Here is a 14,582-nt window from a genome sequence, read left to right as displayed (position 1 = left end):
TCAGCACTCAAGATGGAGATGGTAAATTTAGGCCAAGTTAGAATAAGAGGAGTCAAGTCCATCCATCCATCATCCAATCCTTTTTTACCCCTTTCTTGGCATCGGTGCTCAGGACAGACATTTAAAGTGAGGGTGATCAGTTGCTCTACCCTGAGTGGTATTATGTGAGCAAGAAAACTCAAATGAACCCTCAGACTTAAACCTTTCTGTTGAGGTGCCTTGGCCCACTGAACCACCAGGCATCACTAGGATGGAATGAAACCGATCTAAAAGGGCAGCTTGGAGTTGGGCATCCTTGTTTATTTCACATTTACTGTCTTCATTACGGTGTCAGACTAGTTTTATCCACTTAATAGCAGTGACAGAACTATTGATAAATTCCTGTACTGCAATTAGTTATGAATAGGGTGAATATTAAGCCTGGAAAAATAACTCGGGGTAGACCAGCATCACTCCTGTTGTAAAGAAAAGTTTTTACAACAGCCCTGGAATAAATACTGTGGCTCAAATAATTAAGATTATCTAAAGCTTTCAGTTACAAATGTGATTTACAGACATATCACAACCTGACTCACTTTGTAGCATTGTTCTCCACGTAAGACATAGCTTTCTGAAAAAATACCTAATCTTTATACAGTAAGCAAAAAATGGGAACTCTATTTTCCCATCTACCTATAAATTAGTCTTTACTTGGAAGGCTAGCTTACAAAATTGAGGACACAGGAAGATACTACAAAACTTAATCAATATCTGTTAAAAAATTGTCTTGCTGTACTCAGTACAATACTAGTAAACCAGCAACTTGTAAAACTCATTTCATCATACATAACTGGCCTATTAAAATACAAAACATTAACAACCACAAAACATTCATATTGCATATTAACATTCAACTCTTCAAAGACTCGCTCAATAAGTACAATGAATAACGTGCACTGGGACACTCCTTACAAGCTTAAGTTCAAGCTAAACACACAATTGAAAGCTGCATCACCAGAACCACACCAATGACAACACTTACCAATACCTGTAATAGTCAACTGCTGGGCCTGCCTTCCACCTGTGTTCACATACTTCAAATTATGTACCATCATGAGGAAAAGTTGGCCGACAATACCCTGCCAAAATTGTGTCTTGCCCTGCACATTTCTCGTTCCTCTCTAAACTTCAGAAAGTCCTTCTTCCACATTTCTCCTTCCTCTCTAAAGGTCAGAGTCTTTCCTCCAAATTTCTCATGCCTCTCTGAACTTATGATTAACCTCCCTTCTCTAATTCTTTTGCTGTGTGCTTCCTATTGCTATCACACAAGAAATTTTCATGTAGCACCTTCCACTGCTATAGTCCAACGGGAAGTGTCAGTGACCTTCTAATCCTAACAGTACATACACATAATCAAAGTCTGTACTTGTTTTCAGTGTCATCTTAATGTAGACGTACCACAAAATTGAATAGGCAAACACAGCATATGCACGTACAGTACAGTACAGTACTTCAAACTACAGGATGTTAAATGTAGGAAGACCAATTACGTGTGTCAAACAACTGAGCTCAAACGTACTGTATGAAAGTGAACTACGATTACTTGGCCTGTTGAGTGTGGGGATGTCTTCTTTGTTACGTTCCTGCCATCACCAAACAATACAATTCAACTCAGAGAAGAATTTTAAAGCTATAAGGTCTGATGTAGCCTTAATTACTCCCTTCAGTACCAGGGGCCTTTCCTAAGCTGAAAAAATTGCCTGGGTGCAGCAAGAACGGACTGCAAAACCATCCCTCAGACTCAAACAGTTAAAGCTACCCAAAGACATGGTGCAAATATGTTAGGATGAAAGGAAAAAATCACAGCTGCACGAGACACACAAACCGCAACACAGGACATATGACACTTACAGTCAGCAAAGGTAATTGAAAATGAATTTGGCAGTTGTCGGCCTCGAGGAAGATATGGGGAATACGTTCAATGCGCCTCACCTCTTACCTGAAGGAAAATGTATGTTTATTAGTCTTTTAAATCTTACAGCAGTCTTTTTGGTAATATGGTCACAATATACAGGCATACCCCGGTTTAATGGTGTAATTGGTTAGGTAAAACTCCATCATTAGGAGGGGCATTGTATAGTGGGGTACTTTTAACATGTAAAGTAATGTGAAGCATTTACCAGCCTTGGGTTTCCCCACAAACCAAGCCCAAAGCCCACCCAAATGAGCCCAAAAACAAGTTTAAAGCCAATCTACATGGCCTACCAGCTGTCAAGGAAGCTAACCTATGCCTAACACCTGTAAATAACTCACTAAAACCAACAAATAAAATTTGGAATCGTCAAATATAAGGCGGGAAATAATAATCAAATATAAGTCTGGAAAAAAATCAAGCTTAGTAAACTGTACCTCAAAATGACAATGTTCACCCCACCTATGGCTAAAACACATTAATCTAAGTCTAAAAACAGTTTATAAATCAGCCTAAACACACAAATTTAGTATATCATCAAAATTGGTAAAAAAAGAAAAGAAAAACCAATCGTTAAACCGGGGTTTGGCCATTGTTAGGTGGGGTATGGTGGTATTTCTACCCCCATCATTAAGCCAGGGTATCGCATCTAGGGGTAATATATATCAAGATATTACCGTAAATGAAGAAAATCACACACATAAACACACACACACACGTTAAAGGGGCTAAAAAAAACAAAAAAGTGGTGGATAAAACGAGAGGGAGAGAGAATTCCACAGCCCCCTCACCGGCACAGAGTGGCGTCGATCTGTGTGAGTGATGGGAGGGCCAGCTTAATCTTTCGGCGGTAGTTCGGGTCGCGCTGTAGTGGGTTGCCCTCGAGGTACACCGTCTGCAGACCCTTGGCGTTCTCTAGTTGTGCAAGGTCACCCCAGTCGCTGATCTGATTCCCATTAAACTGTGAAGACATGCATGAGTTAGCGGAAAAATTGGGACATCATCATCATCATCATCATCACAATCATCAAAAAAGTTTAACCATTATCATCATCATCATCATCAAAAAAGTTTAACCATTATCATCATCATCACCATCAAAAAGTTTAACCATTTTCATCACCATCAAAAAGTTTAACCATTATCATCACCATCATCATCACTGTCATTATCATCATCATAATAGGCCACTTTTTAAGCTTTTATATTCAGCAGCACACACACACACACACACACACACACACACACACACACACACATCATGGCTCACCCAGAACTCCTCTAGATCCGTCAAATGGGACACGTTCTCGATCTTCTTTATCCGGTTGACGGCCATATCGAGCGTCTGAAGTTTAGCGTTGTTGTCCAGCCCCTCCAAGACCTCAATGCCATTGTGGGAACAGTACAGCTGCTCCAGATTCACCAGCCGACCCAGACCGTCCAGCTTCGTGATGCGGTTACTCTGTGGGGTGGGAAGATACATGCATTTTAGTGTCTTTCTTCCTCTTTTAGTTTCTCTCTTCTTTCTCTTTTCTTTTTTTTTTCTTATGCAAGGAAGGAGCCAAAGACAATCCACACTGTTATTATGTTCCTGAGAAACCTTGGACACCTGCATGCTAAAATTATCACAACTGGCATTTTAACCTATACTTGTAATAAAAGAACTATGTACAGATCCTCTCCCACTTACAAACGATCGACTTACAAATTTTCGCACTTACAAATTTGTCCTTTCAGTAAAATATTCAATAAATTGCATGGAATTACATGAAATATTCGACACTTCATTACAAAACAGGCTTTGTGTTAATGATTTTGCCCAACTGCAGGCTAATGTAAGTGTCCTAAGCACATTTAAAAGACTTGGGAGGCTTGGCTTGGCTGTGATGTTCGGTTGGCAAGGTGTATTAGGTGCATTTTAGACTCACGAAAAAGTTACAAGCAGTTTCTCAGACCGTAAACCATTCGTAAGTGGGGGAGGACCTGCATTACATTCCAGAATACAGTGGACAATTTTTTTCAGCTCACAGACTCTCACCAAGGAGGGGAGGCATATAAGAGAGGGGGGCGTGAGCTTTGAGCAAGGCAACGAAATGGCGGGGGACAGAGTGACATGGAGGCGATTTGTTTGTGGCCACCCCTTACGGGATTAAGGCATCTGGCAATAGATAGATAGACAGACTCTCACCAAAGCCAAAAGAGTTAACGAGACAACATCAGAACTCACCTGAACACCCAGAATCTCCAGGTTTATGAGGGAGTCCAGGTTCTGCAGCTTGGTGATCTTATTCTTGCCCAGGAAGATGCTCTTTAGGTTCGTCATTCCGTCCAGGTTCTCAATGACCTGTGGAAAAGGGGATGATGATGTTTAAATGTCTGAAGGAAAAGCAGCATCACCATCATCATCATTTTTTATCATCATCATCATCATCACCATCATCTCTGTCATCATCATCATCATTTTTTATCACCATTACCACCATTATCATCACCATCATCTTTGTTTTCATCATCACCATTATCGTTTTTTATCATTATCACCATCACCTTTGTTATCATCACCATCACTGCTTTTCATCATCATCATCATCGTTGTCATCTTCGTCATTATCATCACCATCATCTTCATCATCATCATCACTCATTATCATCATCATTATTCTAAGTCTTATTCTCACTTAAAAGATGAGATACGGACAAATCCAGGAACAACACAAAACACGGATGTGGGAAAACAATCAACATACAAGGATATGGGCCACATAACCATTCACACATCTTTCAAGCCACTGAAATCCTGGTTAAATCTCTCAAATGGAGTATATCTTTGTACAGTATTTTTGTTTATTGATAAATTTTGCAAACATCTCTCAGACAGTTATTCCATTAAAAAAAGAAAAAAAAAAAAAGTGCATTCCTTCTCCAATGCCTATCTGTAGCTACATAATTCATTCATCCATTTCTACTACTTGTTACTAAATTCTTTGCTTCACCTATTTCCATACCTTGCTTTATCACACACTCATTTCCAACATTCATCCATTTTCTTCTCAGTCTACCCCTCCAATATTTAAACTCATTCATATGTGTCATTTTCACTACCCTAACTATAAAAGCTCTTTCTATATCATCATCTTGGCATATTCTCCAACAAACATTCTCTCTCTCTCTCTCTCACCCTTATCTTATTATCACCAAGCTCCAGCAGTTCCAGACTCTTGAGGTGGTTGAGGTTTTCTATGCGTGAGATCTTGTTGGCACACAGAAACAACTTCTTCAGTTTCGTCAGGCCTTCCAAGTTTTCGATCTTGCGAATGCGGTTGAATGAGATGTCTAGCACTCTGTAAAAGAAACAAAATTTCAGTACATCATCATCATCATCATCATCAAGAACAGCATAAAGATGACGTGAAGTAAGCTCCAGGAACAAGGAAAGAGAAAGTATGAAAACTAGAGAACTACCATCATCATCATCATCATCAACAGCACGAAGCAATATAAAGATGAGGTGAGGTAGGACTCAAAAACATGGAATGAGAAAGGATGAAAATTGGAGAAATACTATCATCATCATCATCATCATGGTCTGTCTTTTCTCCACATAAAGCTGAAGTAAGGTAGGAAGTGAATGTATGAAAGAGGGAGAAGTAGAAACAGCACGCCCAGTGACACAGACCACACAATCACTCACGTATCATTCTTACTTCACCTTACAAACACTGAATCATCAGGGGACAGTACAGATAAAATATAGTACAGGGGTATAAGTGACATTCTGTTTAAAGTGTTGTAAAACGCTAACCACTGAAACCTCTGTCCTCTACATCCGATTCCACAGTCCCTTTTAGCAGTGTTGTTGGCAAGCATATGGGCCATTAACATCTATCTATCCATCAACAGCCCAACGTCTTAACCCGCAAAGGGTGGCCACAGACAAAATGACTCCAAGCCACTCTGTCACCCACCATTTGACTGCCCTCCTGCCAACTCATTCCCTCCTCCCTCATATACCTCTCAACTCCATCATTAACATGTGCATTATTAAAACAATTACCCTGCAGTCCTTAACATCACTAGCGTATATCTATTCTTATTACTGAGGGGACAGCATCTGAGACTAAAGAGCACTTACATGTAAAGGGAAGAAAGAGTCAACACCATGGGCAGCAAGGTTATACAGCTATCTATCTATCTATCTATCTATAGCCCGACGCCCTAATCCCGCAAAGGGTGGCTGCAGACAAAACGCCTCCAAGTCACTCTGTCACCCACCATTTGACTCCCCTCCCCCCAAATCACCCCCCCCTCCCTCATATACAGCTGCTTGTGTTTAAAATTCATCACAGTACGGAAAATGTTAACTACTCCCAAACGAGGGGTGGCTGTGGCAGAAATACAGTAACCTCAGGCTACCTTATCCTCACACACCACTCTCACTCTCAAACATTTCTCTTTCTCTTCCTACTTTCACCAATAGATATCCACTCTCTTCTTCCATACCACATTATAAATGAGACTTAATTATGAGGTAGGAATGAGTTTCCTTGGTTTCTAATATGACTCTCCTGGACAAAAACTGAGCTGAAAACAAGTAGGAATATTTGCCAGGATACAGTAATAATGCTATGGTCAGTCTCTCACTCTCCATTTGCCTAACACTTTAATGGACTTACTCCAGGTTAACAAGAGCGGTGAGGTTTTCAATGATGGTGATCTGGTTATCGTACAGCTCCAGCTCCTTCAGCATGGTGAGGGTGTGCAGGTTCTCTATTTTCTTTATCAGGTTCCATCGCAGGCACAAGGTTTCTACGCATGTCAGTGATTCCAGGTTTTCAATTTTGGCTATTCGGCGGTGATTTAGGTCCACTTCCTGTCCGAACAAGATAGAATTTGTTACATATGCCATGATCTCAGCAATAAATGGATTTTAAATGTCCACCTGACCTGATCTTTACCTATACTCAGTTTTTTTTAAAGAGGCAAAGGTGCACTTGACAGGCTGCTGATGACTGGCTGAGTGCAACCTGTCTGAATAACATTTACTAGCCCAAATTTCCCCCTCAGATATATGTTGTCAATGAATAATGCTAACGAGTAAAGAGATTATGAAGTATTCTTGCATTCAGCCAATCATCACCAACCTATCAAGTGCATCTTTGCCTCAATAAAAAAAAAATGAGTATAGATGATATGTAAGTGAGGTGTGATTGCAAGCTATGTATGGTACAGACAGGAACTACAAACATATTTTAATGGATGCCTAACAGATTGTATGTGGAGGTACATAAAGTAACACTGGATGTACCAAAATCAAAACAGAGAAAATGGACAACAGATTACTGAAGTTTATGAGGAAATGGATGATAGATTACTGAAGTTTATGAGAAAATGGATGATAGATTACTGAAGTTTATGAGGAAATGGATGACAGACTATGGAAGTTTATGAGGAAATGGATGATAGATTACTGAAGTTTATGAGAAAATGGATGATAGATTGCTGAAGTTTATGAGGAAATGGATGATAGATTACTGAAGTTTATGAGGAAATGGATGATAGATTACTGAAGTTTATGAGAAAATGGATGATAGATTACTGAAGTTTATGAGGAAATAGATGACAGACTATGGAAGTTTATGAGAAAATGGATGATAGACTGCTGAATTTTGGACCAATGGCATCTTTGCACTTCCTCCACTGAGTGCTTCATATCATTCTATAGTGATACTCTGTCACGGAACTCGAGGTACCACGGTTCAAAAAAATAAATAAAAATAAAAATCTAATCGTCACACAAAAAGGACACAAATTTGAGCCAAGCTGACACCCTTTTAAACTCACCACTGCATTAGGGTCGAGGATAACTAGGTCCTCGGTCTCACCATCATCAGGGTCGGCTGAAAAAAAATAAATAAATACACACATAAATAATATGTATTGTATCACTCTTCACACACACACACACACACAAAGCTACCACTAATGATCCAATGCTGTATTATCCCCCTCCCCCCCCCAAAAAAAAAACAGGATCAGCTAATCTCATATTATCCCCTGAAATGGTTAGCAAATCCACATTATCTGGAAAAAATATATAACTAGGTCCTCGGTCTCACCATCATCAGGGTCGGCTGAAAAAAAATAAATAAATACACACATAAATAATATGTATTGTATCACTCTTCACACACACACACACACACACACAAAGCTACCACTAATGATCCAATGCTGTATTATCCCCCCCCCAAAAAAAAAAAACAGGATCAGCTAATCTCATATAATCCCCTGAAATGGTTAGCAAATCCACATTATCTAGAAAAATTATATAACAAAATAAATAAATACCATTATGCAATCCCACACTTCACCCAATATAGAGTACAGTAACAGGTCATATTATGCCACTACCCCCCCACCCCCAAAAAATGGTACAGCCTCAGACAATTCAACAATCCAGCCAGCCTTCCTTTAAAAATATCCCCTTCAGCCCGAACACACCATAGTTAGTTTTGTTCTTATCACGTAATTATTATCGGCATAAGGGGAAGACCTCTTATGTTGAAGGGGTTAGTGAAAGCTGCACCTGACACCTCCAGTTTCAGAAGTCAGCCCAGAACATAATGGAAGCACCTGGTGGTAGCAAAAATAAAATCTACTTGGCGTCCTTGTAGTGAAAGGATTAAATGGTACAATACACAGTATGTCTTTCCAAACACTTGGATAAAATGCAAGTTTGAAGAGGTAATCACAGCATCTCTTGAATTTGAATCTCTTTTGTATTTTTTTTTTTCTTTGAGGGGATGCTTCGTAGGCTCCTGGCCTTTGGTTCTTTTTTCCTTGCATAATAAAAAAAAAAAAAACTAAACTAAACTAAACCACAAGGAGGCTAACTGAACTGAAGGCTAGCATAGTACGAACTCAACAATTATTCTAGTTTATTATTTGACAAACTGACAACACAACAATCTATCTATCTATCTATTGCCAGACACCTCAATCCCATAAGAGGCAGCCGCCATCAAATCGCCTCCATGTCACCCTATCCCCTGGCATTTCACTGCCCTCCCTCCAGCCTACACACCCTCTCCCATATACCTCTCCACTCCATCCCTCCATCTCATACTCAGCCTCCCCCTCCCTCTCCCCTCCCCACCTCACTCACATACACTCTCCTTGTTAGTCTCTCACTCTCCATCCTCTCCACATTATGACAAACAATACAACAATCCATTTACCAATTAATCCATAAACTGGCAAAAACAGAACAAGAAATAAAGTACCAACGCTCAAATTGGAAATGTTTGGTTCCTGAGGCTTTATGGAAAACGAAATATTTTGGAAAGAATCTTAATAATAACAATATCATATAAAAAATAGCCAACAGTACCATGAAGAGTAAATATAATGAAGTACCACTTATATAATCTGTTGTTATACCTGACCATAAATACACTTTGTCTTCAGATATGCATGTGTAAGGGCATATGAGGAGCTCTATGGGGTAACTCCGAACATGTCAATCTCATCAAACCAAGACCCAGAGGCTAAACAACACATTTTAATTTTATCCAGGCTGCTTTCCTAGTGCGTCCATCGATCAGTCGTAAAAATAATATCTATCTACATATCTATTGCCAGACGCCTTAATCCCTTACGGGGTGGCCACAAACAAAGTGCCTCCATGTCGCCCTGTCCCCCGCCATTTCACTGCCCTGCTCCCAACTCACACCCCCCTCTCTCATATAATAATATAAGGTGTGATAAATGGCATCATGTGTCCAAATTTCTGTATTCTATCTTCCATTTTCTCTATTTCACTTTTGGTGCACTACCACCAAATGCGAACACCCCTTATTGCATGAAAAAATATTGCCACAACTCAGTATATAAGTTTGGTGTGATAAATCAACAGAATGATGCAGTTAAAGCTATACCCAGCTTTCGGTTCATGCTTCGTACCAGCAGGTGAGTTTTCCATGTAGTGAAAACTAAGGCTGCACTGGGTTACTCACCTGGTTAGCTACCCCAAGTTTCAACAGTCAGGTTCTAATGTCAAGACAATACAGATGAGCAGCCCAGAACTTCTGGCACCCCAGCCCACTATTAAACAATCCACAATGAACGTACTACCATGTACAATGGGCAGAAATGTGTGCCATATGCAGATTGCTTATACCGTACATACCAATATACACTATAAGAACTGTGAAACTGTCATATCGAAAACTGTACCGAGTACAAGGTGGTAGCAGGGTAATACAGTATACTGTATGTAAATTATAATATTCAGTAAATACTGAATAGAACTCATCCTGACTACCTTAGGCCATTTGATTATTGTCAATGGTCTTGAAACAGTCCAATCTTCAATATTCCAATTCTGTCTATCCCTCTTACAACTATCTAGCCTGACTACCATCATACATACCTCTTGATTCTTCGTCTGGGTCGGACTCTATCGTAGGTTCATCGTACTCTTCACTTTGGTTATTAGTGGACATATCGTCGGAATCCTGTGACATTTGCTTTACCGTTGATTGCTAGTTGACTTCTTCCACAAAACTCTGCCAGGAAGATTGCCAGTATGTAATGAGAAGTTAACTACGGCTATCAATAATAAATCAAACGATGACTCATGGCCTGGAGAAATAATAATGAGTCCTAACTCAATTGCCAGACGAAGTATATAAATTCATACAATACCACTTATAACAATATTAAATACGTAAAAATGCACAGAAAGGCTCATTCCCAAGATGTGAACAAGCAACTAAGACGAACTATCAGTAGAAAGTTTGATATACTTGAGAATTGAGGTGTGTCAAAGTACCGTAAGCGAGCTCCAGTGTTGTTTACATCCAAGCTTTCTAAGTTTGCCGCAAAAGAGCGCATTGAAAATACATATACAATCTCTTGTTATACATTAACATTTTGAATACATTTTACATCATGTATATTACTGCACTGGAGTATTTTTACATTAATTATCATTAAGGCCGACATTATATACAAAATAATTTCGGGAGAACATCTGTTCGCGACCGCACCTAACAAGCTCATGGTTCATGCAATTACATTTTATATCTGGACATATGACGTATAAGGAAAGTAAATATGATGCAAAAGTAAAGTAAAGAAACTTGATATACATATATATTGGACACCACACACACACACACACACACACACACACACACACACACACTCTACGGTCGCCTGCTGCCATGAGTCATACTTGAGAGGCAACAATGCATGACAGCAGGAATGACAGGAAAGTCGCGGTGAAAACATACGAGTATGGGAGGAACGAGTGTTTAAAAGCCATATTCTAAAAATAAAGACAGCAAACCTAGATCTTCTGGCTGAAAGTTGCAGGTGAGGGAATCCATCATCCACATTCGATGTACTCAAAGATAAAGCCAGGTGACCAAATGGACATCTGGTAGTTTAGTGGGTAAAGGAGTTAGGCACTGTGACTGGTATAGTTCATGAGGGTTGATATCCGAGTTCTTAGGGTTTATTTGCAGAAATGCCACTGAGGCAAAGCAATTGATCACTCCTGCCTTTCATTGGAGGTAGGCGAGGGTTCCCTAGACACTGGGAACAATTTACAAGGTTTGGTGGTGAGCATATGGCTAACAGATACCTGGTGGGCTAGTGGGTTAAGGAAATATAATAGAGGGCAGTCTGTGAAAGGCTTAAATCCAAGGGTTGGCTGGGGTTTACTGCTCGTGTAATGCCACTTGGGCGAGCAAATGCTGATTCTTACCTTACATAGAGGGACTGAGCACCCTAGCCCCAGGCCCCTATACTCCTGAGCAAATAAAGGTACCATCATAAAAAATAATCAGTAGAAAACTGACTGAGTACATTATAAGTACCATATTGTATATATCATGGAAGGTAGACCAACCTTCACATGTGTACAGGCCATTTTCCAGGTAAGACTTCGTAGTACCTCTTCCTGGCTATTTATTTAGGATCAGGGCCTGAGAAACACTTGGGCCTGAGGACAACACAGTGTTGCATTACCTGCTTATTAAAAAAAAAAAAAATAATTGATACTGGGAATACTGCATCCTGAACAGCAGAGTAATTTCTGTTCATCATCCACTGCATACGGTGTCAAATAAAATTTCAGGTATTTTTCCAGCAGAAGGCCTACAGCTCCTGGTATAAAAGTTCACTCTGCTCAGCTCTCCCCTGTCCCCTATCCCAGATTACAGTAGATCAGTCACTGTCGACGGTAATAATTCCCCCAACACCCATACACTACCCTATTTTGAACACTGGTGATGGATAACAGGATCACTAAACTTACCTTTAATAAACTGAGAGTGAAGAGTGCATGCCCAGCCATCCCTCTCATTACAGCTGCTGTCCGTATACAGTATCTCTAGCACTTTTGGGGGGTCAACAGGAATGCGACAATGATACATTCTACTTTCCTCACCTTCTAAAGCGGCCATCAACACAATTATGTATATCATGATGAAATATGATTACTGAAGACAGAAGAACGTTTGTACACTCCTGTAACGTGCAGAAAACTGAATGACTACTAAAATAAGAAAAACTGCACAGTGCACACAATTTGGATTCTATCAAATGACAAAGAATGCAACAGTAACATCACTGCAAATTCTTTATAGCTAGGGAGTTTTCTCCTGCATGAGTTGGGGTCACTATCAGGTCAGCCACAGGAATCATGGCAAGCCAAGAAGAGCTGGACTATAGGGATAACTAAGACACTTTTGCAGTGCACCAGAGTAGCTCGCACTTTCACTCCAGGACACATCCTGGGCACCCATATACAGCACATATAGAAAGATCCACATGGTCTCATGAAGTATTCACTTCAAGTTTACAGATATTTCCTGTGGTCACTGCCAGATGGAACAGGAGGCCAGCATTCCACACCCTTCAAACTCATGCTACCACTGCCATACATTACCAACACCACCGCAGGAGGGGAATACACAAAGCCTCCCACACCCAGTCTAACAGTTCCCAGCCTTCCTTAACCCAAGTGCCAGTGGAATCACCAACCAGTGCCAGAACTGCCAGCGTCCATTTAGCACAGGCTGCATGTAGCCTACATGACTAAGGACAATTACTGCAGCTACAAGTCTTTCATTGACAACCCTCATACATCCGGTATGACGGTCGCACACACGCAAAGCCTCATCCCCTTGAGGTATTGTACACACAAACCAACTCCATCACAACAGCTGTGCCTTTGCATTTCTAATGATATCTGAATAAGCATAAAACAAAAGAATATGGTTAAATGGTGCTTTCAGAGCAATGTAAAACACGTTTTCAAAGCAACTGAGGTAAGGGTGTCCACAAATTGTCATTCCACTTTTTGGTAATCTGTACTTTGAGGCCTTGAGTAAATTTTTGATATCACACATGGAGGACCATAAAAAAAAAAAGTCTCTTTAATAGGTAACAAACTGTGATTTATTTTGTGTGTGTATTTTAAAACTTGTAAAGATAAATTATGGACATCCTGTACTAGCAACACCTGTCTAAAGAAAAGGGGGAGGGGTCAAATCTTCTTCACAACCTATATATTAAGGAATTCACTGTTTGAGAACTTTAACATTCAATTTTTGTGGAACATAAATACTTAACTGACCCATATGAGAAGGGTGATGTGTTTATATGTTCCTTTCTTCAAGACATCTATTATAATTACTGTACCAAAGTAAAATTTCAGCAGTAACCCCAGCATGCAGTGTATGAAAGTGTTGGTTCATAAAGAAAATTCCGTGTAAAATTGCACACCATACAGTAAAACACAGTAATATTGTAAACCAATATTAAGTCTATCTATCTATCTATTGATGGAGTGTGTGGTGAAATGCTGAAGCATGGGGGAGAGATAGTAGTAGAATGGATGTGGAAGATGTGCAGATTGGCCTGGGAGGAAGGTAGAGTCCCGGAGGATTGGAAGTCAGGTATAATTATTCCCTTGTACAAAGGAAAAGGGGAAAAAGAAGTGTGTGGTAATCATAGGGGCATTTGTCTTCTTAGTATAATAGGAAAAGTGTATGGTAGGATACTTATTGACAGAGTTAGAGAAAGAACAGAGGAATTAGTTGGAGAAGAACAGGGAGGCTTTAGGAAGGGAAAAGGTTGTGTAGATCAGATATTCATTCTCAGATCTTTAGTGGAAAAGTTTCTAGAGAAGGGAAAGAAGTTGTATGCGGCTTTCATGGATTTGGAGAAAGCATATGACAGGGTGGATAGACTAGGATTGTGGAAAGTGTTAAGAATATATGGAGTAGATGGGGAGTTGTTGAATGCTGTGAAGAGTATGTACGATGGTGCGAAGGCTGCAGTGCGTGTGGATGGTGAACTAAGTGAATTTTTCTCTTTGAAAGTTGGGTTGAAACAGGGATGTGTCATGTCTCCATGGTTGTTCAATCTGTACATGGATGGGGTAATAAAAGAAGTACAAGGTAGGGTAGTGGATGTTGGAGTGGCCCTGGTGAGAGAGGATAGTGTTTGGAAACTCCCTGTGCTATTGTTTGCAGATGATACTGTGTTGTTGAGTGAAGACGAAGGGGAGCTGCAAGGCTTGGTGGATGAGTTTGGGAGAGTGTGTAAGAAACGGAAT

General features: G+C 40.0%; 1 protein-coding gene across 2 annotated transcripts; it reads right to left on the bottom strand.

The window, feature by feature from the left end:
• Nucleotides 1-267: 267 nt before the first annotated feature.
• Nucleotides 268-10,791, bottom strand: sds22 (protein phosphatase 1 regulatory subunit sds22). 2 transcript variants are annotated; one of them, XM_080269295.1, is made up of 8 exons: nucleotides 10,383-10,527; nucleotides 7,793-7,848; nucleotides 6,625-6,821; nucleotides 5,130-5,292; nucleotides 4,179-4,295; nucleotides 3,222-3,413; nucleotides 2,743-2,912; nucleotides 268-1,978 (listed from the first exon to the last, which is right to left on the bottom strand). In XM_080269295.1, the coding sequence occupies exons 1-8, from the start codon at nucleotides 10,474-10,476 to the stop codon at nucleotides 1,975-1,977; spliced, it is 993 nt and encodes a 330-aa protein (XP_080125421.1). In that variant the 5' UTR covers nucleotides 10,477-10,527; the 3' UTR covers nucleotides 268-1,974. The 2 variants fall into 2 exon arrangements, with proteins under 2 accessions (XP_080125421.1, XP_080125420.1); XM_080269294.1 differs by lacking the exon at nucleotides 268-1,978 and adding an exon at nucleotides 10,759-10,791 and having other exon boundaries at nucleotides 2,739-2,912; nucleotides 10,383-10,518.
• Between the last annotated feature and the right edge of the window lie 3,791 nt (nucleotides 10,792-14,582).

This window comes from Coenobita brevimanus, chromosome 33 (genome assembly GCF_032717465.1).
Source record: "Coenobita brevimanus isolate Jiangsu-jjx chromosome 33, ASM3271746v2, whole genome shotgun sequence".
Taxonomy (NCBI): Eukaryota; Metazoa; Arthropoda; class Malacostraca; order Decapoda; family Coenobitidae; genus Coenobita; species Coenobita brevimanus.
The sequence above is the reverse complement of the archived record's forward strand: the minus strand, read 5'-3'. Positions and strand labels throughout refer to the sequence as shown.

Coding starts and splice junctions, on each gene's coding strand:
- sds22 (XM_080269294.1), bottom strand. CDS start 10,476: ATGTCACAGGATTCCGACGATATGTCCACTAATAACCAAAGTGAAGAG. Junction 7,849..10,382: donor CCCAGACGAAGAATCAAGAG/GTATGTATGATG, acceptor ATTTTTTTTCAG/CCGACCCTGATGATGGTGAG. Junction 3,414..4,178: donor TGGAGATTCTGGGTGTTCAG/GTGAGTTCTGAT, acceptor CCCACCCCACAG/AGTAACCGCATCACGAAGCT.